This window comes from Fulmarus glacialis, unplaced genomic scaffold, assembly GCF_000690835.1.
Source record: "Fulmarus glacialis isolate BGI_N327 unplaced genomic scaffold, ASM69083v1 scaffold18000, whole genome shotgun sequence".
NCBI lineage: Eukaryota > Metazoa > Chordata > Aves > Procellariiformes > Procellariidae > Fulmarus > Fulmarus glacialis.
The window spans coordinates 72,183-98,737 of NW_009186068.1; the positions used below are offsets into that span (position 1 = coordinate 72,183).

Sequence of the window (26,555 nt, forward strand, 5' to 3'; positions counted from 1 at the left end):
TCTCATTATCTTTTCCTTTTGAATACTCTTTCTACATGTAATTCAGGTTTGGGGAAGAGTAAGGCATGCATTCCCTACTGAAAAAGAAAACCATATTCTAGATTTGATATGTGGGGAACTTACTGCTTGAATTTTCATATAGCAGTATGAGATATATAATACATACAAAAATATAAAATAGATTTATAACTAGTAAAATAATTTTAGATGGAGAGATTTTTGGTAATGCACGGAGCCCCTAAAAGATCAGGCAGAGAGGTAAAGCAGCTATCCATGTTCCAGATGACAAGAATCTACTGGTACAAAAAAAAAAAGTAGAATGTGCCTGTTTTCCATGTGTATGTTCTTGTCAAATCTACATAGTGCATTTATTGTTGCAATTCCGAATGAGTCAGTCTTCTATAACTTACTGTGCTTTGGGAATAGAAAAAAAACCAACCCCACACTATTTATTGAACTACTTTGCACACTCATAACGTTTTTAAGAAATACTAAATACTTTTGCCAACAACTGTATTCTGGAAATACAGCAATAAAAATATTTCCTCTTATTCTTCACACATAGTATTTTAAAAATCGTATACAAACTCTTAAAATATCCTCTTAGCTCTTAGATTTGTAATAGATTTAAATAATACTGTCGAGAAGAATCAAACCACTGTTTATAAAAGCCTACTTCATTTTTTCTGTTATTCAGAAGGATTAGCAGATATATATAGCTGTGGCCTGCAGGTAAAGTAATTGCTTATAATAAAATACTGGGAGTATTTTAGTTGAAACTGCATTGAATAGAAGAGTATAAAATGTATAAAACATAAATAACACACAACGTAACACAACAGCAAGTAATCAACAGATGCAGTCTGCAAAGCCAACATGTAGAAAACACAACATACAAGGTTGGAGCTGATTTTTGCACCTGGATGTTACCATAATGGAAAGATCAGCGGATCAAAAGCATAGCAAATAATGGCATGATCCATGCAATGGAAAGATTGGAAGAAGCAAGCCACTGCAGACAGACTTGTATGGTAGTTAATGTATGAAAAAGCTTACTTCATTTAGAAAGCTCACTAATTGGTCTACCGTTAAATAATCAGTTTTGTCTCCATTGCTGAAAAGAAATTTATTAGAGAATGTAAGTTTTCATATACGATGCTACAGTAGGTATGATTTACATGTTGACATTGTTGATACTTTTAAAATCACCTACTTTTCTACCTGATGTAGCTCTATAATCTCAAAATGAACAGTCACAGAAAACATACTAACTGTCTATGCTTGGCACAGTATATCTTCCATACTTCCTATAACTTAACAACATTACTTCATAAAACAACATGTAAGTCCTCCAGCTGAGAATAAATTGAGTGAAGAAACTTTTTAAACTTCAAATTTCTTATTTAATTTAATTAGTTCACATACTGCGTTAATCACCTAAAGAAGCAAGTTAAAATTACAGTAGTTAGTAAAGCCAATGCAAAAAAAAACGTTTCAGGTGCTTCCTCTAACTCATGTAAAAGTTGCTCTAAAATACAGAGTGAACTTCTACATTAACAATCTGAGAGGGAAGGAAAGGGAAAAAAACTTGAGTTTGTCTTAAAATACTGCTGATGCTACTAGGATTCAAGGTTAGATAATCTTTACAGCTTTCTGTCACGATTAGATATGGACTAAAAATACAGCAAAATGAGTTTAAAGCAAGATTATATTAAATTTGAACTTACATCTTCTTAAAGAGGTCTTCAATGTCAGTTCGGGGACATATCTTTTGGGTGAGCTCATAAAACTTCTCGTAAGTAAACGCTGCGGGCTCAATTTCATCATTCTGCAACAAAACGCAAAGGTACATTTATCCAGCAAAAGAGAGCTTATATGCTCTTTTCCCAAGAGCATATCTTATATCAGAAAAAGCAACCGAGAACTGTTTTAGCTCTTCACCTAGTATTTGCTTATCTAGTTTCTTTTGTATTTTCTGAAAACAGTTCTTAATTCATCTTTATCATAGATCTGTTTGATGTGCTTATATTCTGACCTCACAGTAACATTAATTCTACATAAACACAGAACTGGAAAATAGTATTTTCTTCTGAAGCTTAAAAAAAAAAACCCAAAAGACCACAATAGTGTACAAACTTCAGGATACTTATACTGAAGCCAAGGAACATTGAGAAAAAGTCCCAGGTTTGGTGCAATGGTTTTAAAGAGCAAAGCAGCTCTCATACAGGAGCATGTAAAACTTCCATGAGGGAGGGAACACATGGCTAACACATTCAGTATCATGTCCTCCTCTGATCAAGATAAGAACTGCAGCAGTGAGGAAAAATTTCATCTCAGGTGCCAGGCAGTGCTACAGCTGGGGATTCATGTCTTTCTACACCCCCTCTCCCTGGCTGGAGACTGCTGAGCCTGCAGCGCTGCTCCTCACCAGGCGCTTGCTGTGGTCAGGCCAAGAACCAAGGGCTGGAGTCTCCAAAATAAAAGAAGGGAGACTGGGCAGGGAGTAAAGCCGAAAAAACTAGCCGCAACTGTAACCAGCTGTCACCTCTCTGCGGCTGCTGGCAGGGGCACCCGCTGCGAGTGGGACAGAGCTGGACAGCAGTTCTCCAACGAAGGGAGCAAAGAGCAGGAGGAGTCCAAGAAGTGCAACTGAGAGGACAGCATGCAACAAAAAAAGTATTATGTGCATATTCTGTGCTCATGTACTTTGTATAAATGAATGAAAGGTAGTCCGTTACAGAAAAGAAGGGAAGCCTCATCTAAGAGCTTTAAGGACCACTATGTCATACAGATTTAATTACATTTTGGTTTTAGTAAACAACCTACAGTGATTAATAAGTTACTCATGAACAATAGGCATGTTTTTATGTGATGCAAATGACTTAAGACCACAGCTATGAATGTGAATGATTCATCAATTTAATTAGTACACAAAAAAGTTATTCAAAACCACTAAATACCTTTCCACTGGGAAGACCTAATTCCTTAAGTGCCTGAAAGATCACTTTTTCTGTTTTACCTGAGGCAAAGGTTCTGGTAATGCTAAAACAAAAGAGTGTGGAAAAAAAAAGAAGAAATGTTAGTCGCTTTTTAAACAATCAGTTCTCTCTCTCTTGCTTTTACTGCCAACATTTTCCTCTGGCTTAAACTGACAAATGTAAGCATCTTCCCAGTAATAGTGCAGTTGAAAAAGTGCTCTAAGCTTCACAGAGCTCTGCCTGCAAGCTATCCATTAGAAAATATATCAAAATAATGGACTGCAAAAAGAACAAGAGCGGGTTTTTTCCCAATATACTGGGATACAGAGCCGTGCAAAGCATTATTCTGTTGGCTCTTTTCACCTCTACGAATAGATAAATGACTGTGTTTAAAAAGTAGCAGATTATACAAGTGAGGAGACTCATGTCTCCAGCCATTCTTGGTTGTGGTGACTTCCCTTCCTTTCCAAGCATTAACCTATGCCTCCCAGGTCATCTATAAAGTCAGCATGAACCACTTCCAGTGGCAGCTTCCTTCCTCTTCCCTTTTCAAGCAGCCACTGCTACCAAGAGACTTCCACATGCATGTTGAACCTCATTCCCTGTTCCCTCACCAGCTGCAGTGCTCACCCCTCCCGTTGGTTGCTCCCTCGCCTTATGAATATCTGTGTGGTAGACAAGAGTATGCACAACTCATTTAAGTAGGTCTCAGCTGCCACTCACATATTTCCACCAAACTGATTAACATCCACTTCCTTCCGCAAAACAGGGGTGATTTCACCATGCATGAGACTGACAAACTGGTTTCACTTGAAATTAAATAAATCCAATTAAAGCTTAGCTATTTGGTGTGATTAATGTGAAAGCGGTTTGGTCTATTTCTGTTTTCATTTGAGATGAGTTTGAGCAACCTCTAACTCTGGAAAAGTAGTTCCAAACTTGACAGCTCTCCTTCCTCCTGTTTAGGGTCTAAGCTAAAATGATGTGTCCCATGACCCCTTCGTTTTGGTGTCTCAATCTGGAGAGAAAAACTGAAGTCTGTATCCAATACTTATTTATAATGCTAACAAAAGCTAGACCTTGGGAAAGACTCTATAGTTGCCTGATAAGAATATTTTGCTCCTTATCATCAAGTGAGACAAACATTTGCTGAGACTTTTTGTTAACCTCATGCATACTAAATAATTTCACATGGTGAAAGATGTGAAACAAACTCTTGCTGTTATTTGTTGCCGTGCTGGTTTTGGCTGGGGTAGAGTTAATTTTCTTCATAGTAGCTAGTATGGGGCTATGTTTTGGATTTGTGCTAGAAACAGTGTTGATAATACAGGGATGTCTTAGTTATCGCTTATTAGCGATAGCGATAGTTATTAGCAGTGCTTACATAGAGTCAAGGCCTTCTCTGCTTCTCACCCCACCCCACCAGCGAGGAGGCTGGGGGTGCACAAGAAGTTGGGAGGGGACACAGCCGGGACAGCTGACCCCAACTGACCAAAGCAATATTCCATACCATATGACATCATGTTCAGCATATAAAGCTGGGGGAAGGAGAAGGAAGGGGGGAACCTTTGGAGTGATGGTGTCTGTCTTCCCAAGTAACCGTTAGGCGTGATGGAGCCCTGCTTTCCTGGAGATGGCTGAACACCTGCCTGCCGATGGGAAGCAGTGAATTAATTCCTTGTTTGGCTTTGCTTGTGTGCACAGCTTTTGTCTTTATCTCAACCCAGGAGTTTTCTCACTTTTACCCTTCCGATTCTCTCCCCCATCCCATGGTGGGGGAGTGAGCGAGCAGCTGTGTGGGGCTTAGTTGCCGTCTGGGGTTAAACCATGACAGTTGCCATAGCAATTCACAGTTGTTTTACTCTCCAAAACACTCTAAACCGCCTAGGTAAATATTTTCATACTAATAAAATCAAGATCAGGAAGTGAAAGATCTAAATGATAAAATAATATTTTAACAAATCTTGGCCAATTTTTTTTTACTGGGTTCTTAAAACAGTTAGGTTTCGATGTTCCTATTTAGGCACCTAAATAAGTTATTTGATTTTCCAAAGCTGATAAGTACTGAGATGTTTTCACTAAAATATAGACTGAGTTTAACTTTAGGCACTTGTTTCTTAAAAAAATCTCAGGCGTCTATTTTTCTACTAATTCTAAAACAGAGTAATGTTAGCTCTACAATTTACAACCTATCTCTAGCCCTGTAAAAAATTCTGTGTCTGTTCTAATGAATTGGGCCCCAATAATAAATGTCACATAAAACGTGTAATATTGGCGTAAGTAATTAATCAGAAACTATGAGCCAAGATTCCATGGCTGCAGGGAACTTATTTTTGATGCCAAACTATTTTTTATTTCACCAAAGATGACAGCAAACATAGCAGTAATTTGTAATGACAGCAGCAGTCTAGAAAAGATTGCATGAATCAAAAAAGATTGTAAAAATACAGCATTACACTTTCATTTTGCTAAGAACATTGTAAATAAAACTACTTTTCCATCTATCAGAAGAGACTTCATCCTAGCAGATTTACATTCACCTTGTTGTACGCCTTGGAAGAAAATTGGGCTACTTCAGATGCAGGCAAGTTACTGGTCGACAGATACCTACAGGTGTTTACTCCTCATGTTCTACAGTTGTTTGGGGCTTTTTAGGGTAACATGTACTTCCTCATAAATATTTAAAACACTTCCCAATTCTGGGACCGAGAGGTATGAATCTATCATGCTTGTTGATGGCTTAAATGACTTGGTTACTTCAGACTTCATCACTTTCCAACCATTACTTCAAAAATCAAGCCAACACATAAACGGTTCAAATCAATCTTTTATCACGGCTCCACTGCATTTATCAGTTTGGCTAGAACTGGAAGTACCACCGCCTACACTGTACAAGAAATTACATAAAACTATGATTTCCAACCATCATCTAAGTATTGAAACAGATTTCTTCCAGGCACTCTAGAGTAATCGATACAAAACATATTTACTAAAAAAGTGTAATTTCAAATTAATTTAACTACTGTAAAACAGATTTAAGTCTCATTTGTCATAGTTTAGCTTTTTCTTTTTTTACGTATTTTCATAGTTAGAAGCTAAATTAGCTTAAATCCTTTTAAATGTAGTTATACAAGGGATAAGCACAGATTGAGCAAAGCTAATTTCTAAACAGGCTCTAGTTGAACAGGTGCAACTTGCACATGTAGAAAATTCATTTTCTGCCAACAGAAAGCTGCAGAAACCAAGCAGATTATTTTTTTAACAAATGCTGACCTTTTTAGTCAACATTTACAGTAGCGTTAAAATCTGAAAATACAAAATATCTTGCCAAATGCCCTGTCCTTGTAAGACCTGTAGATGTAGTTCTAGACTCCGACTGCTAAAATTTATTAAATCCCAAAAGACAAATCTGGTGCTCTCCTAAGGTTTTCGCACTACTAGCTGCCAGAATTTCTTCTCTCCCAAACACAGTAGGTTGACAGTAATAGATATATGCCCCAGAGTACATTAAAATCTAAAAGTAGTTGAGAAGAATCTTCAAGACTCTGCAACCCCCAATTGTACTAACGAGGACTCAGGAATATTTATGCCATTACCACCGACAGCCTATGGAGTTTCACCTACTCAAGGCTCATCACTCCCTATGGCCATGTGCAAGCTGCAAAAATCTGTCTTAAATCTGAAAAGAAATGCAAGGAGCTCTGATTTCCCAGGTGAGTTGTTTTTTTTTCCCTCTCAGTGTTTTATTGCACTTCTGTGTAAAAATGAAATAAAGGTGATCTTGTGATACACATTCCTACAGCTTAACAGATCTGCTGGGTATTCTGTTTCTGAGAGAATAACCTTCCTATCTGTATCCCCAAAGCTACAGCAATTGGTATGGGAGTCCCTGCACAGCAGGAGGAGGCAGAGGTTTGATGAAGCAGGGCTGACTAGATTAACATTTTATTTAAAAACAGGTATATGGGAGGGGCTGACCATAGCAATCTGGAGATTAGTTGAAGGGGAAGCATCAGTGGTTTAAACCAGTGGAAAGAGTTACTGGGGAGAGGCCTAGGTAAACAATCTGAAACTTGGTGCATCTTGCATAGCAGAGCCCACATTTCCCAGTGCTTCCTGGCTTGCCTTCCTCTTACACATATCCTTCTGCTTACGCATCTACCTCCTGTTCCCTCTTATCTCTCCACGCTCCTTCTCTGCGCTAAATGTTTGTGGGAGGAGGAAGGAAGCAATGAAGTCCCCCACATCCCAGGCTGGCCAGTGCTGAGAGACCTGGGCACCCCTGTCCCACTTCACGATAAGTAGCTATTGCTGAATCAGGCTACTGTCATGATCTTGCTGTCCTCCATCAGGGCTCTGATTCACCCTCTTTCCAATGTAGGTCTACAGAGCAGACTGATTTTTTTTCCCTCATTTACATTCCTCCACTACAACTTTACTCCAGCCTCTCACTGACATCTCTCCTAGTCCTTTCAGCGGGTGGTACAGTGCTTCCCAGATGAGCTCCAAAAAGTTGCCACATTTCACCCACACCAACATAGCGCATTCCTTGGAGCATCCAAAAAAGATTCAGCTTCCCTCTGCACAGCATGGAATAGTAGCTCCCTTACAAATTTATACTGCAAATATATACTTTTGCAATAAATTAAGCTGCTAGAGACTGATTTATGTCTACGTGGAAATAGTGCAAATTTGGAAAAACAAACTCCTGGAACTGGAAACATTTTTAAGAAAAATGATTCAACTTCAAGAGAACATTTAAGTCCTCTAAAATCGAAACTGCAGATCCAGCAGGAAGATTTAATACACTGGAACCAGTGGACTGGACTCTCTTCAGAAATATCCGGGCTTGTCCGCATGCGCAAATCAGTGTGCTGTAGCACAACGGAGAGAATTTATGCCTTGCTAAATGTGAGGTAAAATATTTCAAGGCAGGAAGACAAGCTAGCGCACTATAAAGTCATACTGAGGAATAAAGCTCTATGTTCAAACACAGGCATAAAGCTCTAAGTCTTGAAAATTAATTTGCCCCTGTAGCATTGTTCCCTCAGCTTTACCCTTCAGTTGATATTCCTCATGGGGCTTCTGCACAGAAGGTGCCTCATGGCAGTTTAGTTCAAATTTGAGAAATAAGCAGGGGCTTGGCAACGTGGAAGTTGACAGATTAATACACTGAAGCAACCTTAACACTGTCAAGGTGTCACTTGAGTCACAAAACTAAAGAAACCTGGAAGGCACCATGGCAGGCCCTTTGTCTTCTTGCAGATTCCAGAGATGCAAAATCCTCTCTTTCTCCCTTGAAAAAAATGTTCTGTGAGGCTTATCTTACAAAGTCCTCCTTCTTGTTCCCTTCTGTGAGTTTCTGTTTATGAAAAAACAGCATGCCCCAAAAGTGTGGTTTTCACATACTGCATGAAGAGGAAAGAAGCTCAATGTATCAGCAAGAATTAATTTCTAGAGCAGGAGGGGGGAGAACTACTGCCTAACCAGAGAGGACGGAAAATCAGTAACTTGTAATAGTTAATAGCTGTTAACAGAAAGAAGTACATTGTTCTAGCTTTTCTGTTACTGACAACAACTAACCTAACAATTCATTTACCATGTGGAGAAAACCAAATGTTATCCTGGGGATTCCTATAAAAGCAGAAGTATTTTTCGAAGCGCTATATCTGTCTCTTTTACAATGAACTACATTTTAAAACGTAACTTTTTGTCCTCTATTAACTGGCCTGCAAGTTTTTATGGTTCTTTTGATAAGTATTTTATGAAGTTTTACAACTGAAAAACTCATCCCAGAGTTTGAGGAGTTTTAAGCTGAGAAAACTGATGCTCTTAACTCTAAGTGAATTTGAGAACAATTACAAGTGCTCGTATCTTCATTACAATGGACTAAGAAAAAAACTACTAAGCTGATAAGAAGTCCTGCCTAGTTTACCAAGGAGGTATGAAACTCAGCTAAGTATGTCTAGTTCTGTACTTATTTTTATTATGTATTAGTAATAAAATTGATATTATATTTCATTATTAAGCCACAGAATTTTATTAACATTATACAACCAGTACCTGATAAAAATTTGAACTCCCAATTGTGCTTACCTCCGAACTGGAATTTTCCCATTTGTGTTTGTTAGAAAGGCCAGCTTCATCCAGCTGAAATTAAGAAGGAAATATTTTTAAAATGCTATTCATTAAAATTGGGATCTAGATACTTATATTTAGATTAAGATTATTGCCATGTCTGTGAAATGAATTCAAACAAATAATTGTTCTGTAATAAAAACATTTTTCTGTAACCTTTTAGTGCTTGAGGCAGAGCAGTTCTGTAACTGTAAAGGCAAAAAGCAGCCCAAAAGAATCAGTACATCAATTAACATGAGCGTGAAGACAAGAAAGACTCATGGGGTTTTGTCTGCATATGCATCAATGAAAGAACAAACCAGACAATAAATAAAACATACAATATCAATAAATCAAATGAACAGTTATAAATTCCCTTATAATTTCTCCTGGGCAGGTGCCAGATATAGACTTGAGACCTCTTCTGGTCACAATGAAAGATAAACCCTAAACTAACTTATCACTATTTTCTTTATTACACTGTTTTGTGATTGCAAATGTTGAACTATGAAAAACAAAATCTTTTTTTTTTTTTTAATTCCAAGAAGGAAAATACAAGGACAGAAAAATAAAAAGGAGAACGGAGAAAGGAGAGGAAAGAAAGTAACTTACTGTTTCTTGAGACATGTCATTGGACTGACATTGTTAGCTCTAAAGTTATGTATGATAGATCCAAGCCCCTCTACCCATTGCTGAAAAACACAAAAATAAGAAACACAAAATTAGGAAAACTGAAGAGGGGAAAAAGTAGGAAAGTTTGTCCTGGGGGAAGGCTCTTCTTCCTTGCAGCTATGGACAATGTTAACAACCTGAGTTGAGGAAAAAACCTGCCCGCTTCACAGCCTATAACACTACGGAAAAGTCCAGCCACATTTTACCTATTACTATTTCATCCTTCACTAAACAACGTGATTGTGCTTTCCATTCTTCCAGGTACTACATGTAGCATCAGCGGTGCTATTAAAAGAGTTTATTGCCAGCAAAGGCAAGCAGTGCATTGATTGATTTATTAAGCCTTCTATTTATAGCCTGTATAAACATATGCCTACCTTTCAGCTGCGGCTGGCAATATTAACTATTACTAAGCAACATTATACAGTATGTGATGACATATTTAACTGGTCCAGTTTTAGAAAAAGGAATGAAACACAATATTAATAAGCTAGAGCAAACCACAGGGAGGCACAACAATTGTTCTGTGACACTGACCTCATCTAACACCCTGTTACATATTCAAGTCCTGTTTGCTTTCTAGCTTTCATCCTTAAAAAGCAAAACGTTCCAGTAATCATTGGGATGACTTTCACCAACAGCAGTATTACAGCACTTACTTATGTAATTCCTTTTTATGGATATATTTTTCTACTATAGCTTGTACCTAGACTTTGCAGTACTGTATAGAAGAAGTTTAAGGATTAGGCCCTAACATGAACACTCATTGATTTCAGCAAGAATCCTGGCAGGATAAAGCTATAGGAAGAGAAAAAAAAAAAATGACAGCACTACAAGCCAAGTTCAATCTCAATTATGCCATTGTAATGCTAGGATTACTCAACAGATAATTTATACTGGTAGAACTGAGATGGGATTTGGTCCACTGCTTAACATTAACCTAATGAATAAAGAAGCTTCTTGCTTCCGGCCAAATTCTGTGTGTGCAGCTTGAACTGACTTGGGCAGGATCCAGGATTTGACACTTATAAATAGATGCAGATGAGTATATTTTTCTTTTCATGAATGAGTGCTGTACATCTGCAAAACAGATTAAAAAAATCATCATTTATATAGGAGGAATATGAACATCTTTGGAAAATGGCATATTGTAAACTGCAGGCAGTAAACCCCTATGGGCTAAAACAAGGTCTAAGGGTCAATTCAGCAGATAAACACACTTAAGCAGACCCTCATACTCATGACACATTACAAGCCCATCACAAACTTCTTTTTAAACAAGGAATTGTTAATCAGACTTCCTTAAAAATAGACCTTATAAATCTATTTTGCTTCAGGAAAAGTAGCCATTTATTAAGACATATATTAATATTTAAATATTCCTTTTCAAATTATCCTTTTTCAGAAGTACTGCATAAAACATACATTTTTAAAGCTAGCATTTGGGGTTTTCTCAGGTGTGTTTTTATGCTTGAAAACAACCCACCAGTAACAGTCTGCCCTCCCATTTCTTTTTGCCCAACTGCATGAATAAGATGACTTAGTAGTCACAGCATGGATGTACTGTCTAAGGCTATAAAGATAGCAAAGTTCATGGCAAGAGATAATATTATTTATTAGAACTGATATAGCTGGAAGCCGTTGACAGACTTAGGGAACAATTATCTTTTCCTACAAATGTTCCCTCACCAAAGATGATATTGGAGTAGTGCTTGTGATAATTTCAGGATAAATGCCTGAACAAGTCTCACGCATATTTTAATCTGCTAGAACTGTCAAAATTCAACTATCATTATTCAACTATCACCAACTATCTACATTTGGCTTTTTGTGGTTTGTTTGGTTTTGGTTTTTTTAAACAGTAAAATGTAACATTACTGCTGCATTAACACCGTCACAGCTATACAAAAATTCCTCCTCGTAAGATCTGGATTAGTCTGTAGACCCTTAAAAGCTCCTCAACCTTTCAACACTGACCCATAAAGTAAAAAGGCATATGCACTGCGAACAAAAAACCCTTGCAAAACTACATGACACAAAATGCATGTTGTGAATAAGCTTCAGTCTCTCAAAACGCCCAATTTTTTTCTGCTAAAAAACACCATTGGTGCAGTACTGGCAATGTCACCATTTCAATAGGAAATAAACACACACAGATCCATTCTGATTTGAAGGCAATGGATTGCAACTACACCAGATATAACAAACTCTAACATTTAAAAGTAAGGTTATCAAGCACTCAGTTCTGAAGCTACTTCTGTACATCAAGAATAGCTGCCAAAAAGGAACACTGCTAGAAAAAAAAAAAAAGAGTATAGAGAGAAATGAATACACTAACCACTTACCAAGTAATTTCTTTGCAGGAATTGTCTTGATGATTCCCACTTTAGAGGGCTCCCTAATCTTTTTTCAATGATAATGCTCTTTCCTGATAGAGATGCCAAATCAGGAACTGCATTCTCTTACACCAAAAGAGCACAGAACTACAGCCAAACACTGAAAAACCACAAAAGCAACACATCTCTGCTGGCACCAAGCAAGGGAGTAACCTAAGAATCTCTGCCCATCTATGAATCGTCTTTACATTGGCATGATGTCCCCTGGGCAAGACATGGCAGTTCAAGAGACACATTTGCCTATCTGTTGCACACCACACAGCTGCACTACAATGTAGCATCTGGCTGCTTGTACTTCAGTTTGGGGCTAAAGCAGTTTCTGCAGCCTTTCATCAGATATTCCCCACAGTTACCAGCTGGCCCCAAATTAACTAGGAAGAAGAGAGCTGAGGGAAAAAAAATGTTTCTGGATTGTGAACATATTATATAGAAGCAAAATGACATAAGATGAAAAAATTTCGTCATCCATAAATTAATATACAGGCTCAATGCAAACCATTCGAACTCTTTGTCCTTCTGAGTCAGAATAGTCTCCAAATAACAACTATCTTCATAATCACTTTTAAGGCACTGTGATTCAGTGCACAGATATTCACAAAATATCCAAAGCCTGAATACTCTGACAAATGTCAAGCTGGCAATACATTGCTTTCCTGACAACAAACTATTCCCAGATCTAATGTACACTTGTCTGATGACCTTGTGGGAGGGATAAAAGAAGAGCTCAGATTTTTCTCAGCTAACATGCTACAAAGAATATAGCCTGGCTTGCATGCTATGACAGCACTCCTTATTTTACAGATGAAGCTGAAAGACCTGTAAACCTATGTAAGTAAACAGGGATAAAGATCCTCAATTCTCTTCTTTCATGCTCAGCATTTCCAAATCACTAGCTCTCCAAAGAAGGAAAATCCTATAACAAGATGAAATTCTGAAATAAGGTAGATAGGAAACACTTCACTTGGGTCCTACGCAAAATAAAGTTACAAAATGGTTTTGATAGAAATACAGGATACGTTTGATTCTTACTGACGCTAGTGCTAAATATTTTCCAATTTTCAAAATATGGCTCAGTACCTTTAATCTGTCAACGTAGCTCCTGAATGGCTCTCTATATACCATGAAGTATTCCAGGTTCATATGAAAAAGGAATCGGGGCCCTGCTATCTAATCCTAGAGAAACAACAACCATGGAAAGAAACAAAGACAAGTACACCTTAAACACAGAATCTTAGGCTGACACAAAAGGCCAAAATCTAAGTACACTGCGAGCTGAAATAAGCAGACTGTGTTGTTTTTCTCTAACAAGATCCAACATCATCAAATATCTCTATAAGGAGAAGGTGCAAGAAAAATTGATCGAAGTGGCACTCTCTCAGCTTTTGCTGCAGTAGTCAAATGCTTCCGAGGCACTTAGTGACCTTGCGTTAGCTGGGGTTCATCAGTGCAACACAGGCAGCAGTGGCAGGGCTGCCTGTTCGATAAGTTTAACCTCTCAGCTCTCTTCTAGCCATCAACCTCTCATTTAGGAGGGTTAAAAAGGGCAAAAATTATGAAAGGCTAAAAATCACTGTAACCTACAGCTCATGAAATTCTAGACAAGGTCATCCATGGCTTATTTATAGATAAGGTCAGTGTTATCCAAGACCTCTTGAGATTATTTTGCCTTCACTTTTTCAGTGCAGTCTCTCCACAGATGCACTCTACTTAATTCAAGCATCGGGAATGCTGGGGTGGCAAGGAGGCACTGCCTTCTGATTTTGGTATTCAGTGCCTGAGACTGCCTGTCAGAGTCAAGGGCTTGACAGCTTGAAGGTTCAGAATACCCACGGAGAATAGAACCATGTTTCCCATCTCTTACAAAGACAGACATGGCCTGGCAGGATTCCCTGGTACTTTGCCCTCATTCAGCGATGCTGTGACCAGTAGATGTCCCTCTTCTCTCAATGCAGATGTCTCAGAAGTAATTTCTGTTCTATAAGAATTGCCAAATCTCTAATGTATGAGACAGCAAAAGCCAGGAGACTAGACTAGTGACGGTGTAAAACCTATCCCCTACCTGACCAGCTGCAGCACAGACTTGCAGGATATTGCTGTGAAAATTCTGTTACAAAGATAAAAGGGACTCTTCCAACTTTCAAGTATTTCATCTGGAAAGCTGAGGCTCACACAAACACTCTGTATTGGGAGTTGCCTGATGTGTCCAGACTGCTTCCACCCTTCACAAAGCTTTCCACCCCAGAATGACTTTTCCAGCATTGGAGGGGTCTACTCCGAAAGCGGCCGGAAAACTCGCTTCGGCTGCTTTTGTATACAGACCAAGACAAACATAGTGGAGGTTTACACAGTGAAATCGACCTCCTGGCTACAGAGAACCAGGGCTGAAGTTTTCAATTTACTGATAACTCCAAGTGGCATAGCCAAGAAAGAACACACAAAAGCACAGAAAAGCAAGCACATTGAAATCACAGATGCTTAACTGCAGACTGGCTAGGATATGAAGATTTCTCTAGAGAACATGGTATTACATACTTGGCACAGGACTACCTGAACATGTAACCAGCAGTCATATGTTTAAGACAGTCATAGTTTAGAAACGTTTACCATGTCGATTATGAGACATAAGCCACATACTAACATAATGGGACACAGAGAACAGCAGCAGACTTCTAGAGTTCTGTTCAAGTGTTTTCTGCAGGTTTCTTGGAAAGTTTTTCTTTGAAACATCAAAACAAACCAAAGCTATGGGAAAACAGAACTTTTCTGTAATGTGACTATAGGATATTCCTGTGAGAATCTTCTGCTACCTTCTAGCTGCCCCCCTAGCAATATGATTTGGGCAAATAATTAATAGCTTGTTTCATGGGAAAAAAAAGGCAAGGTCAATTGAAACAGAACTTTTTTGTAAGTCAAAAAGAGCCATATAGTAGAAACAGCAACAAAAACTATCAGCCTGAAGTGCTTCATCTTACCAAAACCATGGTGGTCCATTTAACCATTTTAAACAAACTGAAATAAATTTAAAAATGAAAAATACTATTCCAACTGAAAAGCTGAGAAGTTTAAGAATGTCAAAATGAAATGCTTTCAACTGCAGTCATTGTCAATGCCATATTATTAGCTGTATGATAAAGCTTGCATTTTACCTTTATGTTGTTTGTCAGCATATAAGTAATAAAGCATTTCAGCACATGCTATTCATTCTGGTGCCTCACAGGTTAGCCATTAATGTGTGATTCACTGTCTCAGTGAGTAACACACCTGTAGAAAATTATCTGTTTTCCACCAAATCCAGCTATGCCAGTATAAAAGGTTACTCCACTCTCCTCCTCACCCTGTCTCCCCAGTGGCTGATCCCATCCCTACCTACCGTTAGTGGAACGGTGCGCATCAGGTTATCTTGAACACTGGTGTCAGCTCTGCCCCTAAACAGGCGATATGACTTTAACCCTATGGCTCTTCCTTGAAGTGAATTAGGAGTGTTCACCCCTAATAAAGTTCACATAAAGCCCTCTGCCAGCAAGGCAGTGGGAACAGTACTTTCTGGCAGAAGGGCAGAAACTATCAGCTGGTAAGATGGTGCTTCCCAACAACACAGCTGGATCTGGGAAAGAAACAGCTGTCAGGACAAATTTATCCCTGGTATGCAGTAATATTGAAGAATGTAAAAAGAGCTGACTTGACTTAGGTTAATCTTTTAAGTTAAGCTCCTTAACACGTTGCCAAAGTGGATGAGCAAAGTAGACAAGAAGTCCAGATTTTTGGTTGAATTACAAGAGTTTTATTGGATTTATGCCAACTTTGGATAGGCAACCTACATGCCATGCGCTAAGGCCTCACATCAGCACTACATCGCTTCTGCACTAAGGAAATTTGTCCCCAAATACTCACTGGCCTTCTCAAATGTCCTAGACTGAGGAAAGCAGATTATCAGATTACTAGGTCACAGAAAGTCCACCTGGGAAGTAAAAAAAGAAAAATACACACATACACTCACACCTCTAATATGTGCGTGTTTTAATTTTAGCTTACAGTAATTTATATAACCTGGTTTAATCAGGATTCCAAACATTCGATTTTAAATTCCACCTTTTACAACCACTCTCTCCTACCACATTGGAGTTGCTTTAGGAGTGGACCATGACAGCTGCTTGCAATCAGAGACAGCGTACACCCTATTTTGTGGTTGTTTTGTTTTAAGAGTGGAAATGAAAACCAATTTCTCAGCTGAAAACACCAATAAAATTTAAGTAGATAGAATGTAAATACCAGAGTCAGAGCTTGGAGACAAGTGGAGAGATAATAAACACACTCTTGTTGTTGGAATAACTATACTTGGAGCTCAGTGATGACTTGGCCAGACCTGCTGAGCACACCACCACAAGAGGCAGAGGAACATGGGGCTGCCTCAGTGCAGAGATGATGACAGATCACAACGGACAGCCTGTGACGAGCCTTGCCTGGAGGGGAGGGTTCACCACTGCCCACAGCAGGCAGCTGCAGCTCTGCACACGCTCACCTGGCACAGTCGGGGCACCCCTAAGGGACTGCCCCCACACTCTGCCACCCTGTCCTATGGGACCCGGTGGAATCTGCTTCCCACTGATAACACTCCTTACAATGGTAGCCTGAAGAAGCCAGGAACTTGCATTCATTTTCTTCTTTGTCAGTTCCATTATAACCCAGCCTTCAGTGAGTAACAATTACTTCTTTTCCAATTGTAAATTATTATCTACAGAAGCAGAACCCCTTTTTGCCTTCCTTCTGGTCAGAAAGGTTCCAGGCTTTTGTATTTGGATCTGTCACTAAATTCCCTTGTTTTAAAGTATCCCAATCACGTGCCAACCAGTCCTGACCTTGGTTTATCTGGGGAAGTGACAAAAAATCTACAGCAAGTAATGCTCACCCTCCTCATGGCAACAGGGGGGAAACAGCAGAAACCACTACAGATGCACCCCTTACACATATCTGGGCTGCTTAAGCTACAATCATTGCCCCTTTTTCTCCAAACTCTTGCCTCTGTCATTTCACGAGGGGAGCTTACTTTTGAACATGGATTAAATCAAGGCCTATTTTAAAATGCAGTTAGTAGCTGCATAGCTATTTAATGCCACGCAAAGACTCACTTCTTCTAGAGGAGATTTACTATGTCCCAGACCAAAGATGTCTTCTCATGAACAAAACAGGAAGAATTAAGCGGGAACAGCTCTATGTGCAGACAACTCCTAAAAATTTTATTTTAGCATAGTAGCAAGTTGATGTACTTACCATATACGAAACGCCAATCTAGTACAGGCCAAATTACTTCCCATATGCCCATAAACCTAGAAGGCAACTCAGAAAGCTCTACATTGTTTTTGACTTGATCTATTTTACCCTCTCCCTTGTGCCTCTAACATATCAGATCATGTAGATCACCATTGTTGAAAAGTTCTGGATATATATTTTGGTGGAAAGTCTCCCAAAAGCAGGAATCTCACATTTATGGGCCTCTCAGAGCCCTCCCACAAGCTGACTGCAGCATGACACACAATTTTTGGTAAGCATCCTGGCGGCTAATGAAGCACTAGATCTTTCAGACAGTATAATTAGCTCACCTGTTGTGACAGTCTATGTAACTGGCCAACATACCCCCCACAAACCAAATTGTCTAATACAGTTTATTTAGATCTAAGGTGGCTAAGAAACTTAACTCCAACTTTCTGTTTTCAGAATAAATCAGAGGCACTTGGGTTAAGTATTAAAGTGAATGCTGCCAGCATCTCCTTTTCTTTACTTCTTAGATGTTTTCAAAACATAACTGTGGCACGTTATTTCCCTGAAAGCCTGCTGAAAATACACACAGTAAAATCAATTTAGTGTAACCATGTAAGTTTTACAAGTATTTCTCCTATCATGGATTTTACTCAGTACTACCAGTGTTTAAAAAGGTATGGACCCAAAGCAATGAAAAATCAACCAAGTCTGCCAAAGGATTTAGTGATGCTGCATTCAGCAAACAGATACTCTGTTTTAATGGAGGGGATTTAGCAGGTGCGTGTTACTGATCATTATTCAATTTTTATCTCACAGGCAAAACAGATTATGATACACTGTAAGCACATACAATAAGAAAAGTAAAAAATGTGTGTTTTTAAAATCCCTTGAATCTCTGGATCTAAGCTAGTAGCATTCTATCAATACTCTGGATTAAGTTTCTCAGAGCAGTTTACAGCAGATAGATCGAGTACCAGGCCTTGGTGGAACCACAGAACTTGCATTGTGAACTGCAATCTTAAGCTCTTAGGAAAGATGACGTGTAAGGACGCACCATTGTTTTCTTAAGACTGTTCCATGCCAACGGGAAACCAAAAAGAACCTGGGTACACCGGAATCCCCTTAACTGTAGAGAATTTTCCTTCCTGCTTTTGTCTTTTCAAATAATATGAACCACACAATACAATTAGGTTATCACTGAATAAAATTTTGGAGGGCTGAGCTCCACCCATCAGGAAAATGAAAGTAATTGCACTTCCCTTCAGTATCCCTATGCATTACAAATCCACTGCATAATCGTCACATAGTCTGCTGTACAAGCTCTACACAGAGACACTAAACAGCTGAGGGAATGCTGTGTCCTGTATTTAATGGTCTCAGTGTCTACTTTTGATAAATCACCATGAAAGCAGAGGCTGATAAAGTCACTATTTCCTTTCACCATGGCACACAGACATGTTACAGAATGCTCCAAATGGATGTTTGCTGTCCTTTTGTAGAGTGTGACAGCAGACATTAAAAGAGGTATTTCAGTCAGCCAGGCAGGCTGACTTACTCAGGAAAAACAATCAAGTACTGCTGAGGAGCACTCCTGTCGTTCTTTTTTTTTTTAACTCCCACACACTGTTTAACTGTGAAATACCTTGGCTATTTCTGTGTTTTCCGCAACCATGAAAGTGAAGCTGATGTTCACCAGATCTGTGCCACTGCAAACACACACTATCCGTCCTTCCAACTCATTTTCTGATTTTCCAACAGCCTCAAGTGCAGTTAGTATTTTGGGATCCTGTTAAACAGAATAAATAACTTGTCACATTTGCAATACTTTTGTTATGCAATGTACTATGGTAAAGATGCATTTCCATCTCCATATACACTAACACCTTTAAACCTTTGCCAATCATCTTAAATGAGTGCTTTCATTTAGAATTACTGTATGTAAACCTGAAAAACAATATATTCTAACAATTAGGAGCATGATTGTGAGAACTCAGAAGTAAATGAAGTATTTTAAATATATTTTAGAAAGTTAAATTAGAAATCACATATATTTTCATCACGAAAGAGAAAGATTAGTCACTCCAAGGACGGGAAATAGAGGAACGGTATTAATCTCTAAGTAAATTATTCCAATCTAGTGAAGTCCATAGTTACTGAGAGTTATGATCTGTGTGACTTTTTGGCTGTTTCTTAACGACACATCATACAAGCTGGTATCTCTCCTGAGGGTCAAGGGCTATAGATTTAGTGGGCATAAAGAGCAAATTACCTATGTAAAGACAGAGATGAAGTCTGAAGCATATTGGTATGGTTGCCAGCACATGAAGCATGGGGTTGTCTGCATCACTACTTCCCATGCCCGTTCTCTATTCGGGAAATATTTTAGTCTATGGATTCCCAAGAGAACTACTAAAAGATAGTTATCTACAGTTAACACGGAAACACTTAACACGTGAAAGTGGAAGTGCAGAGGTGTTAAGAGATATCTTGCTTCACCACAAATCTTCTAAACTAAAGGCCTGGAGGAGGGAGGCCCACAATTCACTTCAGAAAATTCTACATATTCCTTCCGAAGAATACCACTGAAAATATTTCCAAGGTTTTGGGTTTCTCCAGAACTCCTAGCTAGTACTTGTGTTGATATTCTTCAAAATGGCAGACAGTAACCAGACGCCCTCTCTGACCATCTAACTGCATAAAGAGGGATGCAAACGAAACTTTCTATGTTTTATGTCAATGGAGCAAGAAAATACAGCAAATTTTAAACAGATAGGAACAAAATTTGGAATATGAAACATTTTCTCCAGATCCCTAAAACAAGTATCACAATATACTGTTACAAAATAATTAAAAACTCCTGATATGTGCTCTTAATGTCTGTTGTTCAGCTTTCACCACATCCTGAAAGCTACACTGTACTACATCAGAAAGACCAGACGACAGAGGCTTCCCACTGCAATCACCAAATTACTTGACTTTAAAATTTAACATTTTAGACTGTGATTGCAAAATAAAAGCTGTGTTGCTAGTATTTTTTAAAGAAATGAACTTCATCCTGCATTTCACCTTCCGTTTAAATATTCTGTGTTTAAATGAAGAGTATAAACTAACTATAGAGTACCTTTGGTACAGCTCCAAAACGAACACTGTTGATCAGGGAGCATTCTAATACCTGTCCTTCCTGAAATGGCAAAAAAAATTACAAGTTCAAAGGTCTGTTGACACATGGCTCCGTTAGGTATTGCAGCACTAATAAACAATGAATCTTATTTGCAAACACTGTTAATTAACACTAAACAGTATATTTCCCTTCTGTATCAGTTAATTCCCTCTTAAATACTCCACTTCTGTCAATTCTAAAAGAATAGGACTAAGGCTAGTTTTGTAAATAAACTAACACAGTATTTTAGATTTTTAAAAACTAGCCAGAATATAAACCAAGTGCAATAATATCTAATACATATTCCTGACATAATTGAATATACCTTTCCTTCACTTTTCCAGCTCAGGAAAAAGCCAAATTCATCCACTTGGAAGAGACAGTTGCTTTCAAAGACAAAAGATTCCTATAGAAAAGAAAATACAGACCTTTATTTTAGTCAGTTTGACAAACGTCATGAATTTACTTATTGTTCAAAAATAAGAGATTCTTACATTTCTCCCCAAATACCTTCCTTGAGAACTTGCTATTCCCAAAGCAATCAGCAATGAGGGAGGCAGGCTTTTAAAAAAAGATCATTTTTAATGATTTGTCTTTTTGCTGCCATTTGAGACATTGGGATGAACTTAATTAATATTTTCCTACTTCTTTGCAACTATGAAGATTTGTTTTGTTTAATAAAAGCAGTTATTCTTACCTAATCAAAAACCTTAATGAAATGGAACTTCAGAAAAATTACTGAAAATTAAATGCTTCAAATTACGTAAAGGTTAAAAACATGTAATCTGCCAATACTACCTTCAGGATCAAATGACCACATTTCATTTGAACATTCAGAATTTGGGAAGCACTTTTCTGTTAGACTATGACAGTATGCATGTCGCAAGCATTCTGTAGCCAGAGTATCTGGCAAGCAGAGTTTGAAGGATATTGATTTGTAGAGAAATCAAGAAAGAACGGCATACCAAAGAGACTAGACAAGGCAAAAAATCAGATTAGCTGAATTAAAAAAGAAATTTCCTCCACACACCTCTAGCCTCAATTAACGCATCATAAATTAAGCTAAAATACAGGATAACACTGTGCAGAATCAATCATTTTTTAAACAAAAAAAAAGGATCCAGGACTTCCTGACTTCCTTAATTGAAAACTGACAAGCATGTGTGCAGGCTACAGCACTGCTTACTGTTTCAGAGATCAGTGCTTTGCTCTATGTTAAAGGCTGAGGTACCTTTCTGAAATGCCATGTCCTCTCCTGTGCACATAGCAAGGGCAGCAAGCACATGAATTTACACAGCTGTTTTCAGAGCAAAAGGTCCTGCATACAGGACAATTTGAGTTTATGTAACAAAAATAGGTAAAAACTCCAGCGCCCTCAATCCATGGGGCATTCTTTTAAGTCAGTAAGTCTACCCAGGACAGTTTGCTCTCACTGGGTTACTCTGAGGCAGGTCCCCAGCCTGACCCCGGATGCAGGACATCAAGGGGCAGCCACAGGTGCCTTTTTGGCCTCTGCCATGGAACAAGGGCATTGGGTGGGCTAAGGAATGGTCACATTCCAGTCAGGTCTTATCCTGACTTAACGCTGGGCATGAAGTCAAGCAAGTTCCTTGGATCCATGGTTGGGCGGTGTCTTTGAGCCCTCCTAGATGGGCACAGCCAAAGGGGATACATTGTGTTTGGGATAATTGCTCCTTTTCCCTGGACACATTAATTATTGAATGGTGTCTACCACTTCTGGACAACATTTTAGGTCCTCAAAGGAGACTGACAGGTTTTAAGGACTGACACACTGCAGTTTTCCATCCAAGCAGCAACTATTTAATTCTACAGGCAGGGGAGCTGAGAGACAAAGTATAAAATCGCTGCAACTTAGTCTGAGCCAACACCACTATGCACAAGTTTCCAGCACGCACTGCTCTGCCCGTCTTTCTCCACCATAACTTCTATTTTCCCTCCTTCGCCCTAGCACTTATCCCTTATGAAACCTACTTGTCGCCAGACACCTCAGTTTTACTAGTTTTACAGTCCTTGGAGCCCTGTTTCATATAAAAAGGCAGCTAGCTACCAATCAAAATAGTGTCTCTTGCGTTTCCCAGAAAGATTACTCACACAGTAAAAGGCAGGCAGTTTTTTGTCATTTATTGTGTCCCCGTCTATCAAAAAGATCTTGATATACCAAAGATGATGTTTTCACAAAGGTGTCTATGTAAACCGCACTCATGTTGATGTTCCACCCTAGCCTTGACTCTTCATCAAATTACTTTTTCTGCAATTTGTCTTCTTGTATGGTAAAAAAAGTACCTGCCATCAGACCATGTAGATGCAACATGACCAGTAAGATTGCTAATCATGTCTGATTTTTATTTCTCATATTCTGCTGAGTTAACCCTGTTCTAGGCTCAAGCTTTTCCATAATTTTGTAATCCTTCTGGTTAAGGGACTCATCTATCAGCAAAAGATGGATCAAGACACTGCTCCATGTGACAATGACCCAGATTTTTCTAGCCACTCAATGAAACTTGGGCACATAAAAGACGTCTCATGCTGTACTAGAGCTGTTCAGTCACCCAGACACTGTACCAGGATTCCTAAACCCCAGTTCTGCACTGACCTGCTGTATGACCTTAGTTCACTTACCATTTCTCTTTTCCCCAACATGACCTTTCTGTTAGGGTGGGGAATTAAGCACAGAATTTCCACGAAAATTAGAAGCCTAGGTCTGAAACATTTTTCTTGAAAATTGCAAGCCCTATAGTATAGGGATTGGATCTTGCTACTTTTGCATAGCATTCCTAAAACAATGGTCTTTCTCTTGGGTAGGCTATCTAGTTACTGCCACAACACAATTAAATAATAGCCTCTGTATATAATAAATCTGATAATATCAAACAGCCACACCATCAAGTGCTCACTGTTTACAGGCTACAGATTTTAACTTTTGAGACACTGGGGTCTTTTTACAGCCCTTGATGATTCCTGTAGAATTGCAGATAAAATATACAGTTAGTTACCTAAGTGAAAGCCTTTTAACGTTTCTGGAGCAGTATTTGCTGAAGAAAAATAAAGCTTTTGTGAACTTCCCTTCTAAGGAATTCAATGTCCACTAGTATCATCTTAGTTTATCTGTCCCCAAAAGTGAAAATACAGGGTAAAACAACTATTCCTGTCTTGGCAGTCCTCATGATAAAAAATATCTTTTACTTACGTTTCAAAAGATAAGAGGAAAGTACTAATATCCCTGAAGGCACTTACTGAGATACCTCCAACTTTTAGAGATTTCCTGTCCAAACAAGATTAAAAATAGACCCTGATAAAATTATTCTCACAGGCATATCAATGCTGAGTATAAGGTAAATGTCTCAGCACTTTATTTCGGCTGTGTAAAATGTCCTGTTTTGCATTCCTTTAATAGATTTGGATTAAAACACAGCTGAAAGCGGGATCATAGTAATCATATTTCAGACAGAGTACAGGCTGATTTTCTAAAGGAGATAAAACCATTCCAGATCTCAAATTATGCATTTGAATCAGAATACAAATGTTTTGTGTCCTCTTACTTTCCCTTGTGAGATGCAGATGCTCAGTTTATATATTAATAAAGACATATTCCTCTCCCCCCATTTGATAGATGTACAAAAAATGGAAGTATTCACTTTGTTCAGTAATGTGTTTTATGAATCTGCAAAGATGAGAGCTTTATGCACATTAGAGATATTTTGATCCAAATCTCCCTTTCTCTTGCTTAAGCTTATTTCAAATCAGAGGGATTAAATATACTTTAAAGTTATTTCTTTTAAAAGCAAAAATCTGTATAGCAATGAAGTGTGTTGATATTTCCTTCCCACACACATTTCTGGAGTTATTTGAAAGTTTATTTGTGTACAATGAAAGCAAAACATGAAATATTCTGTAACATCTACATATTTATAAAAGAATAGCAAATTAAATGCAACTGGCCTCTTACCTCTTCATATCTATCAAACACAGCTCCATCTTGCATAAAAGAGGGAACTGGCTTCTGCCAGTTAAATTCATAAGGTTTTGCCATGATTATAGAAGAAAAACCTGAAATGGAATGAAAAAGCAGAGTTCAATTACTGTCTTTAAAAGGAGTATTTCAAAGTTTAAGCATGAAAAAAGTGACTTTTAGCTTTTCCTTTCACACAGAAGTATTAAAAAGCCACAGTGGATTTCCATATCAAGAGTTTTCCTCATAAGAGTATTTTTGTTTCGTAACTTTAAAATGAAAAATACTTGTAAAATGTGTGTCTGAACTTAATTATTTAAAAAAACACTTGCACTGTAACTTTGCTTTAGTTTAAATATCTGCTACATCACTTCTAGAGCATAACGAGGCTGCGATTAACACAGCCCTAGGTGACACAGAATACCACAACCTGTAATATATGAGTGCTTTTTTTTTTTTGTACAGAAAAACATCAGATCCTACATAGATTTTTTTTTTTTTTTTAAAAAACATTCTAAATTGTATATTACATTGGCAAAACACATTTTTCCTCTGTGTTTTATATTTCAAAATCCATTTATAGTAAATAAAGTCCTGGGTATTTTCAGTGGTATTTTATACATAACTCAAGATATGGATAATATATAGGTCAAAATTCATAGGGGGGGAAAAAAAAAAACTTAGGGATATAGGGCATTAAATAAAATCAGTCAGTAGCATTGTGCATTTCTGCAAGTTTAGGAATGTGAATAAAAATGTTAATTTAGAATATACTACAGAAGTCATAACATATGGACCTTACAATAAAGACTACGGAATTATTCTGTATCCTTTCCAATGCCTTGGTGCCTTCTAGGTTATGCTGCTTTACACCAGAAAATGTCCCAACTACGTACTCTGAAATACTGAAGTTCATTTTATCTGAAGTGCATCTGCATTGTTCCTGCTTACTAATGCCATCTAGGACACACAGTATCTTGGTTATTACTTTATACACTGGACGAGAAAGTCTTGCATGAGAGGGAATACACTTGGCAGGAGCAAGATAAGACTGACTCTCAGATCTCAGCAAATCATTCTGTGAAACGGTGTATTGAGGATGAATACAGCACACAGTCACAATAATCCGACCCCACACGCTACTGCCTGTCTCACAGGCGAACACCACCTCACCCTGTTCTTGCCCTAGCCCTCCTCTGACAATGTTCATCTACTACTGACCACCTCTAGCAGCACCATACAGCGCTCAGCGGAACCAGTACAGTTCTTACTTTGTAACAATGCAGGCGCCCAGCCCAAGCAAAGCTTGTCTAAGTGCGAAGAATAAAAAGCATACATAAAATTCAAGGAAGAGCACGACAATCACTGTAATCTACGCTGTGCAAACCATCTTTGTAGTGTTTTTGTATGACAAAACTCTGAATAGCAGACTAAAATATTACCAATTAGGTAACAATGCTTCCACAATGTTCTTAGACAGAAATGTCTACTTTGACTGAACTTCTAACCCAGAATAAATGCAAGTGTTTAAAAAAAAAAAAAAAAAAAAGAATTTTGTAGTATCCTCCTTCTCTGTCTTGTTTTCATTCGTATCAAAAACATTCTAACAAGAAAAAGAACACGAACAGAAGAACTCAGAGGACACTGTTAAAAGACTCTGTCGAACACTGGCTTTAAGAACAGTTACTTTTGATAGTTTTTGACCAAAAAAATATTCTTACTACTAAAAAAAATGCAAAATACATTTTGATGCTGGCCATCTCTATCTCCTGACGTTTTCTGGTCATTGATACAGGAATATCAAAAATACATATCACATTTCCAAAGCCTTAGGAATAAGATAAATGAATTCATTCTCCATAACTATGAAAAATACAATTTGACAGTTATATATATATAGATATATCTACGTCACCATTAAGTGTTTACTTTTGTTGAAAATGGAATGAGAACTCAAAATAACATATCTGTACTCTCCAATTAAAAAAAAAGAGGCTAAACAGTAT

General features: G+C 38.1%; 1 protein-coding gene across 3 annotated transcripts in view; it reads right to left on the bottom strand.

Annotated features, from left to right (window-relative positions):
- Positions 1-24,641, bottom strand: part of PLCB4 (phospholipase C, beta 4) — a 92,054-nt gene extending 67,413 nt beyond the window's left edge. For all 3 annotated transcript variants that reach the window (XM_009586756.1, XM_009586771.1, XM_009586764.1), the window contains exons 1-9: positions 24,547-24,641; positions 20,905-20,985; positions 20,541-20,600; positions 19,062-19,205; positions 9,708-9,787; positions 9,075-9,128; positions 2,961-3,042; positions 1,728-1,828; positions 1,057-1,114 (exon numbers count right to left, since the gene is read on the bottom strand). In XM_009586756.1, coding sequence (XP_009585051.1) covers positions 1,057-1,114; positions 1,728-1,828; positions 2,961-3,042; positions 9,075-9,128; positions 9,708-9,787; positions 19,062-19,205; positions 20,541-20,600; positions 20,905-20,985; positions 24,547-24,630 — 744 coding nt within the window. In that variant the 5' untranslated portion in view covers positions 24,631-24,641. The remainder of the gene's footprint in view (positions 1-1,056; positions 1,115-1,727; positions 1,829-2,960; positions 3,043-9,074; positions 9,129-9,707; positions 9,788-19,061; positions 19,206-20,540; positions 20,601-20,904; positions 20,986-24,546) is intronic.
- Between the last annotated feature and the right edge of the window lie 1,914 nt (positions 24,642-26,555).